At 41.3% G+C, this 23,727-nt stretch overlaps 1 protein-coding gene across 2 annotated transcripts in view; it reads left to right on the top strand.

Moving 5' to 3' along the window:
- The window catches only part of LRBA (LPS responsive beige-like anchor protein), a 445,808-nt gene that overhangs the window by 302,152 nt on the left and 119,929 nt on the right, over window positions 1-23,727 (top strand). For both annotated transcript variants that reach the window (XM_056855892.1, XM_056855891.1), the window contains 4 exons: window positions 9,011-9,128; window positions 11,480-11,582; window positions 12,829-12,944; window positions 15,032-15,144. In XM_056855892.1, coding sequence (XP_056711870.1) covers window positions 9,011-9,128; window positions 11,480-11,582; window positions 12,829-12,944; window positions 15,032-15,144 — 450 coding nt within the window. The remainder of the gene's footprint in view (window positions 1-9,010; window positions 9,129-11,479; window positions 11,583-12,828; window positions 12,945-15,031; window positions 15,145-23,727) is intronic.

Below are 23,727 nucleotides of genomic sequence, written 5' to 3'. Positions count from 1 at the left end.
TCTGCAGGGCCGGCAAGGCCGCCCCGCCCCCGCCGCCGGCCTTGCGAGGGTTCCTCCGGCCGGCAGGGGCCTTCTGCAGGGCTGGGAAGGCTGCGCCGCTGCTGCCGCCGCTGACTCTCCTGGTGAGTAGGGGGTTCAGGGGCTCTTCCCCCTCCCCCCCTTGAATGGCACTGGGGTCGGGGTGGGTTGGGGTGGGTTGGGAGGTCCCGGGAGGCCGGCGGGAGGGCGACCTGGGGCAGGGGCAAGATCTTCCCTGCGCTCTAAAATGGCGGCCGCCATTTTAGAGCGCAGCTTTACCAGAAAAGGGAATTTCTTATTGACCCTCGGCTTATACGCGGGTCAATAAGAAATTCCCTTTTCTGGCCTCAAGTTTGGGGGGGTCGGCTTATACTCGGGTCGGCTTATACCCGAGTATATACGGTATATAGTTTAAGTTTTAAAAATTTGGCTCTCAAAAGAAATCTCAATCGTTGTACTGTTGATATTTGGCTCATTTGACTAATGAGTTTGCCGACCCATGGTCTAGTGCTATAGCACAAACATTAGAATGTTAGGGGGGGAAAGCTCAAAAAGAATCCAGTGTGGAAAAGGGCAGGGGGAAAAGCAGTACTTTCAGAAGCACTTCAGGCATTTCAAACACCACACTACAGCGAAACACACTACCTGAAAACAGAAGAAAGCAGTTATAAAAAAAAACAGCCACTCAGCCTTGCTTTGCAAATGGGACACAAGTGGCTTTGTATTAAAAGGTTTTAAAAAATCCGTTAGCAGCCAGGAGTCAAAATGCATCATAAAGTCTGTTTGAAAGCGGCCTTAGTGAAATCAGGTGTCTGATAGTTCCCAAAGTCAGCTCCCAAACAGTTCTGATTCAAAGTATTTCTATTATTTATGAATAGGCATTTTTTAGGTCAAATATTTGTCACAAAATTTCTTCTTCACATTCCTAGTGAAAGGGTCACTAAAGATATGAAAAGGGTTATTGGAGAAGTATAGTGATTGCCATAAAAGTGAATTAATTCTTCACATCGTTGTTAACTGCAGAAGATATCAAAGACTGAGCTTTTTTAAAAAGAGTATCAGAAAGACTATGTCAAAGAAAAACATCAGGTGATGAAGACTGAGGGCTAATTGACAAATTAACAAGAGTCGATTTGAATGGCATGCAACTGAAATGTCTTAACTCAAAGACTTCCCATTCAATCCCATTAGCCTCCAGCATAAATTGGCAGAAAGTAGTGTTAGAGCTATAATTATTAAACAGGAAAAAGCAAACCTTGCTGAGAAGAATCATCATGGCTTTTTCAAGGAGTCCTATCTCACAAACATTTTGGAAATCTTTGAGAGTGTCAGCAAGCATGTGGAGAGGGGTACCATTGAATACCACTTGTTGTAAAAGGCAAACAAGTTGGTTTCAGCCTCCTAACAGTGTAGAAAGAGGCTATTTGACAACCTAGTCAATGGTTGCTCTAGCAATGTGTGTTTGCTTCTGTTCTCTTGTTTTATTTGCTCCGCTTGCCTAGATTTTAACTTCTTTCTTGCTATTAATTATTGATTGACTCTCCTGGTGAGATGTTTCAGTCCATCCTGTTCTGTTGGTTCTGACTTTGGCTTGCATAGGCCCAGTCCTGGGCCAAATGAAACAAAATTTCCATTTAACTGGATAGTGTGGGACTTAAAGCCCCCCCCCCCCCTTGTTGAAGTTTCTAGCATGCAAGGGGCACAGAGGTAAACAGCACCAAGGCAGGCTATTCAAGGGTGTTATGTGAGTTATGGAGATCATATCAATTGCATGAATTCATGCAACCTACCTACTTTCTCTCTCTCTCTCTCTGTGTGTGTGTGTGTGTGTGTGTGTGTGTCTGTGTGTGTGTGTATTTCGGGGACCCTATTCTTTACAGGTTTTTTTTTTTAATTTGAAAATAAAATAGATGGGAAAGGATCAGAAATAAAGCAAAGGTCTAACACAAGGATCAATGAATAATTTACAGGCCATGGGCTTTGAGGTGCATCAGGTCAGCACAAATAATGCATTATGAAAAAGGAATTTTGGTTTGCTTTTAAATATGCCTGCCACAGCAGCTTAAAATAAAAGAGTTTTGTCCCATCTAAGAAAACATCAATTTGCTAGTCACTGCTTCATGTATCAACGAGCATTCTGTGAAAATATCAATATCATTGGTTAATATAAATGAAATTAATTTTTAAAGCTGGGCTAAAGGTTGACATCTGAAAAATTGCATTACTTTGCAGAAGAGAAATTTCTGTCTTCTAGTGAAATTTCAGGTCAAGAGGGCAAGTAATTTTCACAATCTTCAATGGGAACCAGTGAAATATGAACTTCATTGTCACCTAGCCCCAAAGCGATAAGATAAAATGAGCTGATACATCATTTGCTGTGGTTTTATCATCTCTTGCAGTAATTGGAAGAGAAAACAAGAGCTTCTTTCCCAAATTGTCTAGCCTCCTTACTGAGATCTAACCATTTTAGTCTGATCGATGCAAAGGTCACATAACATTTATTTATTTATTTATAATTCTTTGTGCTTGCTAAAGTGTCTAGTGAAACATTAAAATAATGAATATGTTTAATTGAGTTTCTCACCCATGAAAGAAATGAATGAGATTTTTTATTATTCTGCAGAAGCTATAAAGGGCAAGAGAAAATTAGGATACAGAATTCAGTAGCTGTGTGAATAAGCATTTGACAATTAAATATTGATTGAAATAAAACTGTATACCTGATGTATCTTTTTTCATTTTAACACCGGATTCTTGCTCTATGTTAGATTAATTTAAGTGCCTTTAAGGCAAGACTTCCTTTTACAAAGAAATTTGCACACCTTATGGCTCGTTTATGCAATTCAGTGTAAATGCCACATACATTAAAATAAAACTGTAATATTGTTTTCACAGGATAAATATCTTGGTGCTGACTGTCAGATTTTAATGAGAAAATTCTGGTTCAGCCCAAATTCTTTCCCTTCCTATTCCAGTCTGAGAAACAGTGACATTACAAACAAAGGTTAGGGCTGCTATCCTAACAACACTTACCTGTGAGTAAGCACAATTGAATAAAATGGGGCTTCTGAGTAAATCTGTTCAGGATTGCTGCCTACATGTGCTATGGTGGTACAACCAACAATGCAGTGTATGTCTAATTCAAACACTGATAAGCATTAGCGCTTTTATTCTCTGGAGCTGTAAAACCTGGTTCTAGTAAAAAAGAAAATGTTAGTAGCCATATTGGTCCAAATGCTGAAACCCAAATCCATGCCATGCTTTTGATTAAGGACAATCAACATAATACAACACATTGTGCAGAGTTTCTAGTTTCTCATCAGGCTCAATACAAAAGGGGAGGGGGATATCTTACAGGTCATGCTGCAAAGGCTTCTCTGTTTGCATAGGATGCTTACCAGACTTCAGTGGGCACCGGGTGACTGACATCAGATATGCACACTGGCATGCTGGGAAAAAGAAAACAAAAATAGAAGCCATCCAGTTGTGTTTTAAACTGGGTAGCTTCCATTTTTTTTCTTCTTCCAGGGAATTTCTTCTTCTTATCAGGAATATGTAAACTTTCAGTTTCAGAAGTTACATTTCTTCAGTTTATTTATTTACTTCAATTATATCCCACCTTTCTTCCCAATGGGGACCCAAAGCTGTTTACATCATTCCCCCTCCTCTGTTTTGTCCTCCTTTTGTTTTGCCTTCCCAACAACTGTGGGAGGTAGGTTAGGCTGAGAGTGTGTGACTGGGCCAATGTCCCCCAGCAAACTTTCATGGCAGAGTGGGGATTCAAACCTGGATTTCCCAACACTTTCCCAACATTATTCCATGCTGGCTATATAATAAGAAATCCAATATGCATTGTTTGCTGTGTAAAGCTGATAAGTATTTATTTTCTTATCTAGTTCTACAGCCAAACAGTCTCAATGAAGATTCAATTCCCTATGGATTAATTGCATGCCCCAATTATTATTAATATTATCATTTACTAGATTTATATCCCGCCCTATCCCAGCCATGGCTGGACTAGATTATTAAGAGATTAGATGAAAAAGATAGAGAAATCTTACTTTGATCTTTTTTGGTTGAGTGTTGTGGAGAACATAGGATCTTAAACAGATTTTGAAGGAGCCTCACTATAATCTTACAACACCAATATCGGCTCTGCCAATAAACAACAAAAAAAGCCTTTTTGCGGCTTTTTTTTTTGTTAAACGGGGCCTTTCGCCCCATAGAGAACAGCGAGGCTGTGCCTGCTAAAAAGCAGGCGCAGCAATGCTGTTCTCGGCGCTGGTGCAATGGGGCGAAAGGGAACAGGCGGCTCCTTCCCCGCCCTGGGAATGCCCCCCCCCACGCCGGCACTGCAAGTCTCCGCTGTGGTCTGTGCCAGTGGAGGAGCGGTGCGCAGCTGCGTGGTGCTCAGGCGCTGACGGAACTGCCCTCACCATCAGCGTAAGTGTGTCTTGTGCCGTGATTAGACTCACGCTGGCGGTGAGGTCACGCCTCCTCCTAACAAGATTCGGCCAAATTCTCAGGAATTGGCTTTCAGGCTGAGAGTGTGTGACTAGTTCAAGGTCATCCAACGAGCTTCCATGGCAGAGAGGGGATTCAAATCTGAGTGTTCCGGATCCTAGTCCAAGAACAGGAGGGATTCAGGTTGAAACACCACTATGAGAAAAGGCTCACTGGGTGAGAGTGGGCCAATCACGCTACCGGAGCCAACATACCTTACATGGCTTTTGAGAGAATAAAAAAAGTGGGTGGGTATGCCACGAGTTCCTTGGAAGAAAGGTGGAATAAAAATCTAATGAATAAATAATATTCTGACACTTCCATGCAACTGGCTTCCTTCTGGGTAAATGCAGCCTTCATTACTTTAAAAATACTTCTCTGTCTTGTATCTGTACTTGGATGTGAGGTTATGCCTTTCATGGAGCTAGAATTAGTTATTTGTTCTGTTGGCCCTCCCTTAGTCAAAGAAACACTGACTGGTGTTTAAAATGCAAAAGAACAGGTAGCTTTTAAGAGGCGAGGTTACATGGCTGATGAAGAGTGTTTTGATGTTAAAGCTAAATTATTTAATCTGAAGATGAACATTTCAAATCTGTGAAGGGAACACAGGGAGTTTCAAATATTACTACTTTAAAAAATACTTTACTGTTGATTGTTGGATGAAAATGTATACCCGATTAATGAAGAAAGAGTAAGGTAAGGTTTTCCAAGATATCCTAAGTAGCATGCACTAAAGGAAGCCAAGTGTGTTCGGTGTCTTTCAAACTAACACAGTTGGTGCTATAACAGCAGAGCAATGGTAATGATGCAGTTGCCATAGCAACCGGTTCATTGGAGGGCTAGACCTCTGTCTAGGGTGCTGTCAGTATGTGTAGAGTTTCTGAGAAGAGAAAGTCCCAAAGAAGGTCTGCTTTCACCTAATCCAGTTTTAATTGAACTCCAGAGACTTTGAAGTGAATCTACAGACCGGGCAGATACTATTCCAACAGCTTCAGGTAGGCCTCAGCTGCATCTGAACTGATAACTTCATCTAGTTAATGCTTCAGAAATGGTTTGGTGCTTGCTAGAATTTTTGTAGTTTATATTCAAGGTTCTAATGGAAGCCCAGTTCAACAATTCTTAATAATTGTTATTCTTTTTTTACAGTTTCACTCATACAAATGATTTGACAAGCTGAGCTAAGAGTAGTTCCCCAATATTTAGATACCGTATATACCCATGTATAAGCCGACCCGCGTATAAGCCGAGGTGCCTAATTTCTCCCCAAAAATGGGGAAAAATTAGGCACCCGCGTATAAGCCGAGGGTCGGCTTATAACCCCTCCCCCCCCGCAGGCTTACCTGACAGGGCTCTCCAGCGACGAGGGTCCGGCGGCGGCGCGGCCCGGGGGGGCCTGGGCAGCCTTCCTGCGGCTGCAGGAGGCTGCCCCAGGCCGCTCCCGGCGGGAGGAAGCGGTGGCGAGGCCCAGGGGGACCCGGAGCAGCCTTCCTGCGGCTGCAGGAGGCTGCCCAAGGCCCCTCCCGCCCGAAAAAAATGGCGGCGGGGGGCGGGGGGGCCTTGGGCAGCCATCCTGTGGCTGCAGGAGGCTGCCCAAGGCCCCTCCCGCCTGAAAAAAATGGCGGGGGGGCCTTGGGCAGCCATCCTGCGGCTGCAGGAGGCTGCCCAAGGCCCCTCCCGCCCGAAAAAAATGGCGGCAGGGGCAGGGGGGCCTTGGGCAGTCTCCTGCAGCCGCAGGATGGCTGCCCAAGGCCCCTCCCGCTCAGGAAAAATGGCGGCGGGGGCTGGGGGGCCTTGGGCAGCCTCCTGCAGCCGCAGGATGGCTGCCCAAGGCCCCTCCCGCCCGGGAAAAATGGCGGCGGGGGCCGGGGGGGCTGGGGCAGCCATCCTGCGGCTGCAGGAGGCTGCCCCAGGCCGCTCCCGGCGGCAGGAAGCGGCACGGGCCCGGCGGCGGCGGTGGTAAGTTTCCTCCCTCCCTCCTCCCTCCTCCCTCCCTCCCCCCGTATTGTCCCGCGTATAAGCCGAGGCCGGCTTTTTCAGCCCATTTTTGGGGCTGAAAAACTCGGCTTATACGCGAGTATATACGGTATATGCTTGAGAGGCTTCTGTATATGTTTTTTCTGGATTATTGGAAAAAAGAATGGAAATGGCTGATAGTCAAGAGGTGACTGATAGTCAAGAAATGTGGGTTTTATTTGTTCAGAGTATTTCCTGTAAAATTTGGCACCCTGGTGTTGAGATTAGACTATTCAGAAGATTCGTGCTTTGTATGCCCCCGTGAGTTCTGTGTGTTCCTATCTGTAGAAGTTAAGAGTGTGGCTACTAGACAGGCTCTAGCCATTACTGACAGGGTCTTCCCTGCTGTGGTGTTTTGCTTTAGAATGTCGTCTCCATATCCCTTTGGCTGGCTGTGCATCTGCTAATTTTTAGGATCCAGTATAACATATTTTTATTTTTCAAGCATGTGTGGTCTCTCAACAGTGATTTTATTTTTATTTATTTAGATCTTTTTAAGATTAACTTTCTGTTAAACTTTTTTCAAGACATAGGGTTGCCTGGAACCCCTGGAGTACTTTGGGGGGGGGGCAGGCATGAAGGAAAGGATGTCATAGTTGTGTTGATGTCTGGAACCTAGAAGGGTCATCACCAATGTTTTAGGATTTCACCTAGTCTGTATGGTAAAATTGGGAAGATTCCTAGAGTGTTGCTGGGAGTGTTGCTCCTGACTGCAGCTGACAGTTCTAATTACATTGCAAATATAAAATACAGTAAGTAAGTACATTTAAAATAGGAATAAAAATGTGCATGAAATAGCTTCCAGAAGGTTTACCACTTCTACCACCTCCTTGGAACCAGATGCAAATGAGAGAGAGAGAGTTGAGTATTGTCATACCAATATCCAAGAGTTTCCCAGTTCCACATTTTGAAAACTGCCCTCCAGGAAGGGTTGGAGCCACTACATTCCTACTAGGCAATCTCGTCTGGGACGTCTACAGAAACAACAGGAACAGGAAGGCTCAGTAGACTGCCATAGATCATCTATCAAGGCAATCAATGTAATTTCTGTACTAAGCTCAGGACAGAAGCCAGATTTAAAATGACCTAGATAATCATCTAGAAATGTGTTGTGCTGAGGAGTCACCATTTCCCCCAGATTCTTCATTTATTTATTTAAGTAATACTCTGTTGCAGCGCTAAGGGGTGTTCCCAAGCCGAAAGGGGTTTGGGAGCTGCCCCTTAGCACTGCGGGACAGCCCCATGAAACTCAATGGACAAGTTTCACAGCTTTAAAAACATTTTTCCCCATCCAGGAATCCTCACGGGAGGCGGCGTGGCTATGCTGTTCCCAGCCATGACCTAACTGCCCCCCCTTCAGGAATGGGCTGCTCAGATCTCTTGTCAATTTGAGATGACATAATTGTAACATGTTATTCCTTGCTAAATTCAGAGGTTATGCTGACTTCTTAAATAGACTTTCATGGACAAAGCAATATTTAACCTTTAGAAATTTGTTTCAGCAATTCATTAAGCCAGCCTTAATTTTGTTCAAAACTGATTTTATGGCAGGCCTTATTTTTTAATGTTCTACATTATGTTGAAATGAAGCAGTAATTACTCCTGAATATGTGTTTGATAAATCTAGTATCTATAGTACCAAAGAATATTGTATCTAAGTAGATATAACTAAATAAGATTTGATAGTGTGGTAGGAATTGTCAAATCCACAAGTTTTTGTAGTGGTAGACACTGTGTAGCAGAGATGCAACATGTTTGTAAACCCCTTGAGGTCACCTGGTGCATGTGTGGTTGAATAACATGTATGTTGGGTACCCCGTCCATTTGCAAGTATCTACTTTGTGCTTACAAATTTCTAACATATATATTTAATAGTGAACCACTTGAGAACATGCAACATTAATTTGGATCAATTGAAAAGCAGAAACAGTTAAAAAATCTAAAATAAGCTTATTATAAGGCTTGTAACTCTGAGTATGGTGAAAGTTTACATCATTTGTGATTTTTTTTTAGATGTTGGTTGTTTTGTCTTTTGTCAAGCATATTCAGAGGCTGATATCCAGTTTGTAGTCATATAGCTGTATTCCTCATGTAGCCTGATGGGTTTATGTTGTAAATACAACCTGAACACTGGTTATCCAAAATAATTGGTATGTTCCTGGGCCTTTAAGAGGAAGTGATCATATGCTAAGTTTAGTATACTTTACAATAAAATTTCTTAAACTGGGAGCTCATGCATTTATTCCTAGTTAACTCCCCCTCGGTGATCCCAGAGTTCATGAGGATGAGCTTCTGACTGGACCATCTTACTCTGTTCTGACGTTCTAAATAAAGAGAGCCTAAAAGAAAAAAAAAGAAAAAAACAAGGAACAGGACATGAGTATTTGCAGTGTGCTAGATTCACAAAGGGGGGGAGTTGTGTTTTGTTTTGTTTTTAAAGTTAAAAGTTACCTTTCCACTTCTGTCTTTTTGTTAGATACTTGCTTATACCGAAGGACTGCACGGAAAATGGTTGTTCTCAGAGATTCGATCAATCTTTTCTCGCCGATATCTCTTACAAAACACAGCATTGGAAATCTTTATGGCAAACAGAGGTACTGAGAATGGGGTTTTAGACCTTGAACTATATAGTTACTTAGTACCATCCTGCATTAGATGTATTATATTTTGCTAATTTTTACAACTTTGTGAATTATGTTTAAATTGGATAATTATCTAACTATATATAATATTTTGTCCAAAATTTAAATTTAGTTTTAATTAAATTAAAGTATGATTTTAATTCTGCAACTGTTTTTTTGCATTATTTATTGTTCTTTCTGCTTGCACTGTTATGTGTGCTTATAGTACAATTGTTAATTTGATATAGTTGTTTTTGATTGTACTGTTGAATTTTTGGGTTGTTAGCTTGCTAGTTTTTATCATTAGTTTATTTTAGAGTTTGTAATGTTGAAAACGCCCTGACCAGGATGGCCCAGGCTAACCTGATCTCGTCAGATCTCGGCTGCTAAGCAGGGTTGACCCTGGTTAATACTTAGATGGGAGACAACCAAGGATGTCCAGGGTTTCTGTGCAGAGGTGGGCAATGGCAAACCATCTCTTGTCTCTTGCCTTGAAAACCCTACGGGGTCAGCTGCTATTTGACAGCACTTTACACCACAATGTTGTAAGCTGCCTTGTGAATCTCAGTGCAGGACAGTAATGTGTTAAGTTTAAAAGAATATTGTGGCAAAAAGGCAAGAGACATCCACTTCCCTAACTACCAAACTGGTGAATGTGTTCTAGTTTCTGGTTGTGGAAAATGTCCCACCAGAACAGCATGTACTATTGAAATGTTAGAAATAGAGAGAAGCATCTATAGGCGAAATTGGAGGAGGGGACATTCTACCTTATTTCACGCCCATCCAAACAGTCCCCCAAACAACTTGGTTTGGGAGTGTAGACAGCTGGCTCACAGCAGCTGCATGCCATCTAGGTGAAGTCGTTCTCCTTTTGCTCCACTAGTATTTAAGGCCTTGGTGTGCCCAGAGGAATTATCCAAAGGGCTCTTGCCCTTTTTTTTTACATTTCTCCTGACCATCTCTGCATTGCAAAGACATAGTTTTGTCTGCAATAAAGACATAGTTTTGTCTTTATGAATAAGGAAAGGGGACATCGAAATAAACTTCTATTGAATAGATTTATTTCCTTCCTTGTGATGGAATGGTACTTTTTTTTTTTCAAAGGAGAATATGTGGTAGTCTCATTTGCCAGGCAGGTGGTTACATTTAACTAATTTATTATTGCTTTTACTAGGTTTTTGTTTTCCCAGAGATCACTCTCATGAACCTTCTACAAAATTCAAATTTGTCTTGAGTGAATCTCCCTTCAGTGTTTCAAAAACTGAAGAGAAAAGTAATGCTCCTGGATAGCTTTAGCCTTCACTGTCCAGGGATTTGACAGGAAAATGGCAATCCCTAGCTCAGTCATGAAGGTGAAGCACTGAGTATCTTTTCATTGCAGGGATGGAAGGAGGAAGGAATTCCTCTCAGCTAGCAGCTCTTTCTGCTGAACTGAGCAACAGGTTCAGGAAGAAAGGAAAAATGCTTTCATCCATGCTAAATGAAGCAATAACATGTATTTAAGGGCCAAATTATATGTGACAGTGTCCTCGTGGCCACCATGAGGACAACACTGCCATTTTGAAGTAACAATGCATCAGGCTGAGGTGCTCTCCCTCCCCCCCCCCGACTTATCAAGTGCCAAAATGGTCACACACCTCTGTAGCGCTTTCAACATTTGAAAAGGAGTGCTGGGGGGGGGGCAAGAGCATTGTACTCACTTGTGCCATTTTTAAATGGCTTTTAAATGGTGTTGGTGTCCTTATGAAAGCCACAAGGACACAATCATGTCTAGTTTGGCCATTAGAGGCAGTGTAGAAGACTGATGCCTCCTTGATTTCTGCTGTGGGATGCTGCACAGATTTCCTTCCTGGCAAGTTTTGATGGTGTCAAGGAAAAACTGATCACAGATAGAAAACTGTGATGAATTTCTGATAGATGCATGTAAACATTTTGATTTAACAGCTCTCTGAATTATTTTGGCTTGTCAGCATGGCTAGAAAAACTGAACAGCTGAGTAAACTGAAGAAGTTTTACTTGAAGTCTTAGTGGGGAAGAACCCTGGAGTCTTTCAGAAACACAATTTTGCACCATATTGTTATAACAATAAACAGCATAAAATAAAGAATAGATGTCCCTTAAGTCAACCCCTTAGTTTGCATATCTGCTGTCCTAACTCTAATAGTAGCTAGTGAAACTTTTCTAATGTCAATTTGAGTTACTGGATAATGTTTAAATGGCATTGTAATCAGGATATCGTGTAGAGATGTGTGCAATTCATTTCCAGAGTTCAGTCTTTTGATTTATAAAGGACAGTAAATAATGCCTCCAATTTTTTTCCGCAGTTGCTGTCATGTTCAACTTCCCAGATGCTGCAACGGTAAAAAAAGTAGTCAATTGCCTACCTCGTGTGGGAATTGGCACCAGTTTTGGGCTGCCACAGACGAGGTATGACCAGGCATAAAGTTCTAGGGGAACATTTTTAAAGGAAGGTAGTGCTTTGAGTAAACATTGGTTTTTACTGTTTTAATTGTGAGGTGCCTTCAGCAGTTCCGGATAGATGGCATACAAATTTTCTAAATAAAATTAATTTGAAGACAAGCAGGGAAGTGGGGGAGAAAAGACAGAATAGTCTTTATTGCCTTCTTATAACAGAATAATTCTCTATTTTCTGTTTTTTCAGAATATACCATGTAGATACAATTGGCTTCTATCTTAAATTTAGTGGATGGATTCAGAGTTCCCTTTACACTCACAGTAGGCACTAATGCTAGTAAAAGAGGGAGAGAGTGATTTTCACTGATTCCCCTCTCTTACTGCACCTATGATATTCCGGGGATTCACTGAGCTATTAGGACACAATTGTGGGGGGGGGGGCATGTACAACTGTAATGGGAGGGGAGAAAGTTACAATTTTTGCATTGCAGCTTCCCTTATATTGCATAGGATCCAAGCAACCATCCACTGTGAACAAGAAATGAATAAAATAATTGTGCTATTATCAGAAAACATGATTGTTGTAAAATGTGAAAAAACTAGAATAGAATAGACAGTCACCAAATAAAAATTGTGATCACAAAATGAAAGTTGAAATGAGAAGGCACATATTGTTTTCCGAAAGGAGTATATGTGTTATAGAGATGAAGGAGCACAAAATGAGGCAAAGAGAGAAACTCTGATTTTATGTCCCACATGTGTCAGAAACTGTACATAATGCCCCATGAATCAGAAATTCTGATGGAAAAAGAAAATAAAGAGTTGGCTCTATGAGCTCTGATACAAGTTTGTGATTGACAATGAAGAGCAATAGATAGGTGACTCAGTACTGGTACTATTACAGAAATACTAATTAATGCAATAAAACACTAGTTCACATTGGACGCATATTTCCCTACATGTTTTCTTTCTATGAACAGAATCAACGACAAATCTCAATTTAAACAGGCTGTAAATGAATGTATGCTCTTCTCCATGACCATAGTAGCACAGAGTTCATATGATCCCATACATGTGAGGGATCACATGGAAAAATGAACTCACCAGTTTGTACATGTGAAATGCTCTGTAGACACCATAAGTTAAGCATTACATTTGCTTAAATGTAAATAAAATTATATATGGTGGGAAACAACTTAGTTAAAAGTGGGTGTTGGAGTATCTGATAATACCTTACACAGCATATTTTATCTTTCAGGCGCATTTCTCTGGCCAGTCCACGTCAAATTTTTAAAGCTTCAAATATGACCCAGCGATGGCAGCACAGAGAAATTTCAAACTTTGAATATCTCATGTTTCTAAATACTATAGCAGGTAATGATATAGATACTTCAGAAGAAATAATACTGTATAAGCAAATATTCATTTTGGATCCCCCCCCCAACACAGTACTGTTCTCTCTCTTTTTAAAATAAATGCTTATCTACAACTGCTTATTAATGTTTTTGAAGTCGGGCAGCCCAATCCTAACGGGAGAGGTGAATCATTTCAGGAGGCGGCATGACGCCAGCGTTAGTACCATTTGTGCTGGCTAAACTGGTACTAACACCAAGGCAGGGCCACCTACACCGGCTCCAAGGAACAACACAGGAGTGCGAGCCATGGGCACTGGCGCAGCCTTGCCAGAAGCGTTTTCCCAGCGCAAGGGCTCGTGCAGCATCAAAGGGGGTGTTCCCAGGGGCGGAGCTAGTTTAGGTCAGCTCCCAAAGGCATAGCCCTGTGAAACCCTATGGAGGAGTTTCTTGGGGTTTTGTTAAAATTACCTTTTTGCCTTCCTTTTTTGGGCTGGTAATAATAATAATATTATAATAAACTTTTATTTATATCCCACTCTCCCCCCGGCAATGCCAGGCTCAGAGTGGCTCACATCATGATTAAAATACGATACAATAAAATACATAATATAATATGATAAAAAATATGTTTAGTTATAACAACGCTGAAATTTTTGCTCAATAGCGAATTCAAGGTGCCAAAGTAGTTCCCAGCAGAGAAAGATGTTTTTGCGGCTGTACCCAGGCGCTTCTTAACCCCCCCCTTAGGATTGCGCAGTGAATATCCTAAAACATATTTAACATCAGTAATTCCTATGCATTCAGTTTGTATATATTTTGTTGTAGTGCCTACTGCTGCTTGACCTTTCTTTTGTGGTCTGGTAAAACAGTTGTTTTCCTTTGTTATCTTTTTCTTTCTTTCTGGAACAGCAGATGTATTGTGGCAGTAAAGAGAACTGAACGTCTTGTGGCACCTCAAAGACTAATAAATTGATTGTGCCGAGATGTTTTGCAGATTGAAGATTGCTGGTGTCTGAAAATTCTTGCCACTGTAATTCATGCGTTGGGACTTTGTTTTGCTTATTTTTTAAATTTAATTCAATTTATACCCCACTCTCAATTTTTGTAATCCTTTTCCGATTTTAAGCTTATTATCATCTTTGTGGTGCTCCTTTGAATCTTAGACAGCTGCCTCACAATTGGTGACCAAAATAAACAAATGATTGAGCTGACCTATAAGTTGCTTACATGTGTTCCAGTCCTTGTATGAAATCTGATGTCCTTTGTAAGCATTCCTGGCCTTTGCATAGGCAGCATCAACATTATAGAATCACTTAGAAGAATCTGCTGTTTCGTTCTTGAAAGCATTCCATCTAATTGTAATCTGGAATGCTAGGAAAGATAAGAAAACTGTAAATTTTGAATCTAGGGTTGCCAGCCTCCAGGTAGGGTCTGGAGATCTCCCAGAATGACAGCTAATCTTCAGATGACAGAGATCACTTCCCCTGGAGAAAATGGCCACTTTGGAGGGGCAGACTCTATGACATTATACCCTGCTGAGGTCCCTCCCTAGACCTCATTCTCCCGGACTCCACCTCCAAATCTCCAGGAATTTCCCTACCCAGAGTTGACAGCCCTAGTTGGATCCTATGAACTACGTGCAAAATGTGCTCATGCACACACATCTTTCCAGCCTACTTCTTTTCCCAGCAGTACCTTGTGACCCCCTGAAAGGGCATGGGAAGTTTGAAGGACAAACTTCCATGGGACCCAGGATTGCAGGAGGAGGGAGAATTAAGTAAAACCATCCCAATTTCCCTTGTCTTCCCATGGAAACATTTGTACCAGAAAAACAAGGGGGGGATAGAAAAAGAAGGGGGGAGTTCATCTGGTTTCTCTGCCTTTCTGTAGCCATTTGTGCTACATTGAATTTCGTCTAGGAGGCTCCCTCAATCCCCAATTAGGGATTTCTTGGGGGAAATAAGAAAAATTATCATCCTTGGGCTCATGGTTTGTATGACATATTATTAGATTATCTCATAATATCATATGATGAAGACATGAAATAGTATCAATATGATCATGAGTTCCTTTAACTCTGAATAAAGTATTTTTCTTGTTTACTAGGACGTACTTATAACGACTTAAACCAATACCCAGTATTTCCTTGGGTTATCACAAACTATGACTCAGAAGAATTGGACCTTACACTTCCCAGCAACTTCAGAGATTTATCAAAGGTATCGTTTTGCCTAGTGTGTTGTATCGAATCAAATATATGCTAAATCTGTATGCTGTATGTGCTTCTTTAGAGGCAAGTGCTGTCTGTTTGGCAGGTATGTGGTAGGAAGGAAATTATAATGGCATGTTTTAGACTGTAAAAATCTCCCTAAATCTTGGATTGAATTCAAAAGCTAGAACTGCGTACTTGCAGACTTGACATATTTCAGCTTGCTGCATTCTTTGCTGATGAAAGGGGAACACATGTATTTTTATATTTATTTATTCGGTAGATTTCTATGCCTCTTTCCCATCTAAATAAGGCACACAAGGTGACTCACAGTCTAAGAAAAAGTATAGAATAAACATAATCAATTCATTGATATAAAACCAGTATTAGAAAAATCTTAACATTTATGGGTCTGTAGGAGATATAAACAGAGAAAAGGAGCACCTTATTCCAAAGATGCTGTTTTTCTCCTAACACAATAGCAGTGGTTTCTAGAAGTGAGACCAGTTGCAATTGTACTTTAATGGTGGTGGTCTTCTCTGTTTTAAAAAAACTCTCCACAGTTGGTAAAGCTCCTAAACGCCATTTGACTTTCCTGTTCAACAGTGTTTAAATTTGGCCTCTGACCATTGGCAGGGCTTACTCAAGATGCTATAAAACTGGCTGCTGGACTAGATACACCCTCAGTGTGCTCCAACTACCTCTTTTTCTGAAGAGAGATGTGGGAAAGTAGAAATGTTTTATTTCAGTTTTACATTACCAACTAAAACACAGGTCTCAGAAAGAAGCAGGAAATACCAAGCTCAATTTGGAAAGATTTTTGGTTTCTGTTGTAAGAGTTTGCATTTTCCCAAGCTTAGGAAATGGAAAAAAAAAAAACCCAGGTGAGCTCACTGGGTTGGGTCCTGATTGGTAAAGAATGTGACAGAGGGAGCTCCTGGGCACTGGGAACTTCTTCCAGTAAAGAAAGTAAGGAAAATCTTGGACTGGGAAGGAAGCATGTTCAAAGTGGTCTCAGTTACCTAACATAATCTGGAGTACCAGAAGCAGTTCCCAGTGGTTTAGTCTTCAATCATGTGAGAAGAAAAATTAACTGAAAGGACTGAGGACTATTAATGCCTTAAGAATTTTTGGGTCAAGATACACTTTGATTAATTCTTGAGAGGTCCTGACTAACTGTCTAAAAGCCTTGGTGATAAGGTGGATCCATTTCTCTGTGAGATGTCACTGTGTTTCCAGTGAGTTATAAGAGCATCAGACTGGGTGGTGAACCCCTCTTGCATCCTCCCTTCTTGTCCTGGCCCTTTATGTTGCAAATGGCCCAACAGTGTGTTTATTGGTCTCATGTGAACATGATTGGCAAAGATGAAATTTTCATAGTTCTAAGATGGAGAGGAAATAGAAGGGCCAACCAAAATGAAGACTTAATGGCACTGGGACTGAAAACACATTACACAGAGTGAGTCAATACAATCAACAAGATGGGACATTCCATAAACAATGAAACAGGATTTGGGTTGTAGTCTAAAAAAAAAAATGAAACAACGCATAAGTATTACCATGTCACATTAAATGATGCAAAATTACACAGTGGGAGCCAACCCACAGCAACTATCGACAGTAGTACAGACCACAGTCCCCAATAATTTATCCAGGTAACTTTGTGAAGTCTTTTGTAACAGTGCTACCCTATTGCCTGTATAGAAAAGCCCTCTTGAATAATTCAGTTTTGCATAATGTGCAGAAAGCCAGGAGAGTGGGAGCTTTCCTGACTTCCTCAGGCAGGTCATTCCACAAGGTGGGGGCCACAGTGGAGAAGGCATGTGTATGGGCGGTTGTTTTCTTTACTCATTTGCAGGTTGGTACCTGCAGACAGCCTTGCTGGGATGAGCGAAGCTGTTGTGGTGAAGCATGAGCCCAGTACCTGATTGAGCCCAATACCTGATGGGCTGCTAGTGGAGTGACTGTAGAATGGGAGTAATATGCATGCTCCATCTGTGTGTGTGCCATCAAGTCACAGCTAACTTATGGTGACCCCATAGGGTTTTCAAGGCAAGAGACGTTTGGAGGTGGTTTGCCATTGCCTGCCTCTATGTGGGCTGAGAGAGTTCTGAGAGAACTGTGACTGGCCCAAGGTCACCCAGCAGGCTTCATGCGGAGGAGTGGTTAATCGAACCCATTTCTCCCGATTAGAGTCCACTCTATCTAGCTTCCAATAATACCTGAGCTGCGGCATTGTTAACCAACTGAAGTTTCTGAATTGATTTTGAGGGGAGACCAAAGTACAGTGCATTGCATTATTCTAGTCTTGATGTCATTGTGGCATGGATCTAGGTGGCCAGATCAGCCATATCAAGGTAAGGGGGCATTTTTTTGAGCTAGGCTGAGTTGGAAGAAAGCCTTTTTAGCAACTGCATTAACTTTCTTCTCCAGCAATAATGTTGGGACTAGTATAACCCCAAGGCTCTTAACTGTCAGCAAATGTCAGCTAAACCCTGTGAAAATTGGGAAGAATAATGAACTTCAAGATCTCCACCTTCCCAACCAGCATTATTTCTTTCTTTCCAGGGTTTCAATTTATTCACCCTTAACAATTTTACCATAGCAGCCAGGCAGCAGTTTGGGACCTCTACCGCAGCACCGTGAAATTAAGATAAGGATATACATAGCTATGTATCATCTGCATATTGATGACAGCCAACCCCAAAACTATGAATGATTTGGCCTAAGGGCTTTATATAAGATTTGAAGAGCATGTGGGATAGGATTGCACCCTGTGGAACCCACAGGATAGGTCCCATACTGATGATAAGTGGTCTCCAATGGCAATTCTTTGGATTCGGTCTGTGAGCAATGATTTGAACCAGTACAACCCCCGATGCCTGCTTCTCCTTCCAGGTGCCTCAACAAGGTGGCATGGTCCACTGTGTCAAAGGTAGCAGATGAATCCAGCAGGAGAAACCGGGAGGCATGATCTTTGTCTACATTTAGATGGAGGTTGTCAACTAAAGCCAGGAGAACTGTCTCTGTTCCATAGCCTTGTCTGAAACCAGACTGAAAAGGGTCTAGAGCAGATAACTTATCCAAAAAGACTTGGAGTTGTTCTGCTACTGCTCTGTCAATCAGACAGGACAATAATTGGCTACATCGTCTTTCTGTAGGGATGGGTTTTTAGTAGTGGACAGATAACCGCCTCTTTGAGTGGTTGAGTGAAAGTTCCCTGAGTTAGTGATTGGTTTATAAAAGAAACTAAGGATTCGTTGATGTTGTCTTTATGTGATTTTAGAAGTCAGGATGGGCAGGGATCCAGGGCACACATAGTCGCTTTCAATGATCCCAGGAGCTTGTCAACATCTGACATGGAAACTGGGTCACAGTGGTCCATACTAGAACAGGTGGTTATTTGGCAGTTCTTCTGGTGGACCTGTGTTACAGTCAGCATCTAAATCAAAGTGTATTCTTGATATTTTATCAAGAAAAAATAACAGCTAGTTGTCTGGTTTTGATACAATGAAGACTCAGTTTTAGGAGTCAGCAGATTCCGTATTACCTTAAACAATTGAAATGGTCATGAACTAGCTGATGCAGTAGTAACAGAGAAGTAACATTTCCTAGCTGCCATCACCACTGTTTCATAGGTCTTATAGTGAGCTCTATAACATGAGCTGTCAGATTCAGTATGAGTTCTCTGCCAGTGCTGTTCTAGACATTTCCCAGCCCTTTTCAGATCACCCAACTCAGTGGTAAACCAGGGGGCTGGATTTCGTCCCAAGGGTCAGAGAGGTGACTTGTTGATAGCTTCAGGGAACTTCAAATTCCACGCTTCTACTGCGACCTCAACAGAGCATGTGTTTAGAATCCTAAAATCCCCTAGAGCATTCTGGAATTCAGTAGGAGTCATAAGCCTCTGTGGGCAGACCATTTTAACCGGGGGCCCTGTTCTGCGGGGTGTTGGAGCCACACTGACCTTGGTTTTGAGTAAGTAGTGGTCAGACTGTGGTTCAGGACGGATCTCCAGCCCTGCAATCAAACCTTCCCTCAGAGATTCAGTGCAAAAGATTAGGTCCAAGGTGTGGCCTCTTTTCATGTGTTGGACCAATCACGATTGGAAGAGACCACATGCAGACAAAGAAGCTATAAAATCATGGACCAGCCTGGTTGAGGTGTCCTCAGCATGAATGTTGAAGTCCGCCAGAACAATGAGTCTGGGTGTCTCGAGCACTACATCTAAGACCACTTCTACTAATTCAGACAAGGTGCCTACTGTGTGGGCAACTTTTAAATGTTTTGCTCAACAACAGCATCCCTTCATGTCACCAGAATCTGCTTCCAACATTCTGCACAAATTTCCAAAACAGCTAATAAAGCTGTGTAGTGAGAGAACAGAACTTGTACGGTGCCTTAATATGTTGGAAGCTCTCAGCATCATGCTCTGTCTTAGAGCTGTTAATGTATCCGAAAACTTCCCAGTTACATTTTCACAACTTTCATCTGTGTGCTTTATTGTTTTGAAGTGTTTTGCCATTTCAAAATGGCCAGTTATCAATTATATATTTATTAAAACAACTATTGGTTGAAACTTTAAAATGCACTTTGATTTACAAGTTACCGTCTCACCCCTTCCCATTTGATTTGATAAGAAGATTTGGAGGCATTTTGTTGTAGCATCATTCACACAGGACTAAACAATTGAAATGAATTTTACTTTATCTTACTCTCAGTATGACAAATGCTGTTGACAAACTCTAGCAGAGCATTACCAGTGAAGGATTACATTCTGACCAGAGTGCTTATCTCTTAACTTAATAAGTGTGACATATTTTATTTATAAACAGTCCATATTTTATTTATATAATTCACAGCATATCCCATTGTCTTATTCCCATTAGGTCTCCTACTGTTGTCCAGTCAGCTTCTCCTTCATTTCATGCAATACATTGTGATGTATTTTTCGCACTAGCGCAAATGAGAATGTTGAGGAAAATACTTATCATCTATACAAATCCGTTTCCCGTTGGGTTTTGTTGATCTATGTTTCTGTGGCCAAGACTGTAATCTACCCTCATGAGAAGATTATTAAAAATGCCTTTAAGTCCTTAGCTACTATCATACCGAATGCATGTGCACATTATAATGTGCATATGGTCTCCACCATTTCCCTTTCATGTGACAATTGAAAATAATAACTTGTTGGCAATGGAATAACTGGGAGGGAAGGCAGCATGGTATAGCTTGATCTCTTCAGATCTCAGAAGCTAAGCAGAGTCAGTACTTGAAAGGGAGACCACCAAGGAAGAAGAAGAAGAGGAGGAGGAGGAGGAAGAAGAAGAGTTGGTTTTTATATGCCAACTTTCTCTACCTCTTAAGGAAGAATCAAACTGGCTTACAATCACCTTCCCTTCCCCTCCCCACAACAGGACACCCTGTGAGGTAGGTGGGGTTGAGAGAGCTCTAAGAGAGCTGTGAGTAGCCCAAGGTCACCCAGCTGGCTTCATGTGTAGGAGTGGGGAAACCAACCCAGTTCACCAGATTAGCGGCCGCCGCTCATGCGGAGGAGTGGGGAATCAAACGCGGTTCTCCAGATTAGAAGCCCAGTGCAGGAGACAAGTGGAGTAATTTTCAAAAATACACTGGGAAAGAGGAGTGAGAAAGATACTGAAAACAACACTGTGGTTTTGAAGTGTTACTGTGCAGTCAATTACATTTCCAATGGCCAGGCAGAAGTTCTGCTGTGCAGGAGCCCCACCAGGCCCTACTCACTTTCTAAAAACACTTGCTGGGTACTCAAAAAAGTGTTAGTGGGCACTATGGCACCTACAGGTGTTACACCGTGGACTCCTGTTTTAGACCAACGCCCAGTTTGACACAATAATTTTCAGATAAATTAAAAATGGAAGGGAGACAATCTCTAATCTGCAAGTAACTTTATTACCCTAACCAAGATACAGACTAGAAAATAAGAAATCAGTATAAAAGGCAAGCAATTATATAACAAAAACAATCAAAAAGTTACTTTTCACAAACCTATGGTGTAGTTTTGTTACTTTAAGCTGGATAACCAATTAAAGTTATGTTTACTCTTAATTGTATTCCTCCCCCTTTGCTAGTCCAGAGCAAACCAACCGGGAGAAAGGAGATAGTTAAGGGGTTACCCAAATTGGAACCAAAAAATGTGGAGGGATAAATGGGAATGGGACAGATGGCAGAAGGAAGGGACACCCTAACCAGTATGAAATGGGGAAGGGCTAGCAGACAGTAAGGCAAGCCAACCCTAAATGGGGAAAGAAGATGCTAAAAGGAAGCACATGGGTAAATAGGACATAAAGGATTAATCTCAGGAAGAGAAGCAGAATTTGAGAGAAAAAATCATACTGTGCCTGTTTTGACGAGGAAGAGTCCAAGGATTTCATGCTTATGGTGATGGAAGAACAAGCTACAAAAATGAAAGGCTTGTGATTCCTTTCTTATGCAACCAAATTTACCTGGGTGCCAATGGAGGGTGTCTGATATTGGCCCAGTTTTGTTTAGAACTTAGATCTGCACTGACATTAGACTAATACTTTATAACCTAGTTGCCCATGGTGAACTGGTTGGTGTATCCTTGGGATACTAACGATGCAAATTTAGAATCCAGGCTCTGAAGCAAACTATAGCTTAAGGGCCACTGGAATACGCATAGGTAATATACATAGGATAAGTGAGAATATTGACATGAATCTGCTGATAATGGCTAGGAGATGGGAAAATGGCTTTCCCTTGGTTTATGGTTATATCATTTGGGAAATGTCTTTGCAAAGGAAATTCCAATAACTCTGATTACTCATCCTGCAAGTTTGGGTTGTGATTTATGGCCAGAGAGGTGTGAAAAACTCTGAAGGTTCAAAGAAATTTTAGTCAATGCATTCTTGGTGTATCTGGGAATTAAAGCTACTCCCTGCCAGGACCACTTCTTATCAACTTTTGCTTTGAAGGAGAGTCTTCCCTTTTTTGTGCAAATAAATGCATTTTTCCTTACCCCCAACATCTTAAGGCCAAGAATTCTTGGAGTATATTTCCTGATCTCTTGACATTTTAAGACCACAATATTTTGGGACTGTCCTCCCACACCTCTTGTAAGCCAAAGGTCCTTCATGGTATACAATTTTTCTGGTCTCAGTGGGGGTTAGCAAGCTATACGATACATGATATACAATTACATCTGCACTGACAAATTATAATTTTGTTTGCAAAATCTTGATGACTCATCCATGGTGGGTGTTCTAGATGACTCTAGTTACACCTGATTCAGATATAGGAGTGCACTTGAAAAGACTGAGGTGTCTAGTTAGCTTTCCTATATCAGATCACTAATCTCCTGGCAAGATGTAGGCTTGAACAATATTTTTCATTTTGAGTATAGTACACAAGTAAAAATGTTTCTACAGAATCCTTCCATTTTATCTTTTTATTAAAACAAAACTATTTATATCTTTAACATTATTGAACTTAAAGAACACCATCCACTGATTCTACATAGATAATTAAAGGAGAAATCATTACATCATTCCTAAGCACTTAAGTTTACTCAAATGAAAGGTTTCACAGATCAAGGAGCATCTTCAAAGGAGATGCTACTAATCAGTTCAGACTCATATTTATGGGTTTTCAGAATTATCTTCTAAAAATAGCTAGTTGTCCTACTTAACAAAGGTGTACATTCTTGGCTAATTACCTTATAATCCAAACACCATACAAAGTTATCTAGCTAGTTAGCTGGCATTCATCTTTTTAAAATGTGTAAATATTAACACGGTTTTACTACTTTTAGTTATAACCAAGAATAACAAAAACAGTGAGACTAGTTGGGGACTAGTTGGGGAATGGACGTGGGAATAGCATCTCATGCTATTCTAGAGGGTCACCCAGGTCTCAGGAGTGGGTTTTAAGGGGCACAGGAAGCTGCAGCAAAAAGAGAGCAGCCAACTGTACAAAGTATGTAGATTCTTGAGCAAAGTTCGGCTTGTATCCTTTCTGACCCAAGCAGTTTCTCTCCTTGGGTCATGAGACCTGCTCAGATTGTGCTGATGGAAGAAAGGAGCAATTTCTCCTCCTTCCTACTCTCAACTTCAGCCTCCTGGCCCACATGGTTATTAATCGATGTGGGTCCCACAAAAAAGTACAGAAAGGAGTACTGTGGGGAGTAGAATGTGGGAATGATTCACGGCCATTAGTGCCTCCCTGTGATGGATCACAGGATCCAGCTTACTATGTTCCCCTTAAACGTGCCTTGGATGCAAAAGTATAGGCTGTATAATAGCTTATGCCTTATCCGTACTATAGCTTTAGGTGCTATATAGTTAATATAGTGCACTACCAATTACTCTCTCCCTCTCCCCCCAATTTCTTAAATGACTGACTACATAAATATCTAATGATAAAACATTGGTTTTATTATTTATAGATAGTGGAAATCAGCTTGAAATAATTTGGACAATATCCAAGGAGATCTCAGATGCCAGATACGATATGAGTAACACATCTGGTTGTCAGGAAATTGTGCCTTAGTGTTCTTGTCCTTATTTGTGGGTAGCAGGAGAAGATTAAAATATGCTGA

Source organism: Euleptes europaea, chromosome 9 (genome assembly GCF_029931775.1).
Source record: "Euleptes europaea isolate rEulEur1 chromosome 9, rEulEur1.hap1, whole genome shotgun sequence".
Classification (NCBI taxonomy): domain Eukaryota; kingdom Metazoa; phylum Chordata; class Lepidosauria; order Squamata; family Sphaerodactylidae; genus Euleptes; species Euleptes europaea.
The sequence above is the reverse complement of the archived record's forward strand: the minus strand, read 5'-3'. Positions and strand labels throughout refer to the sequence as shown.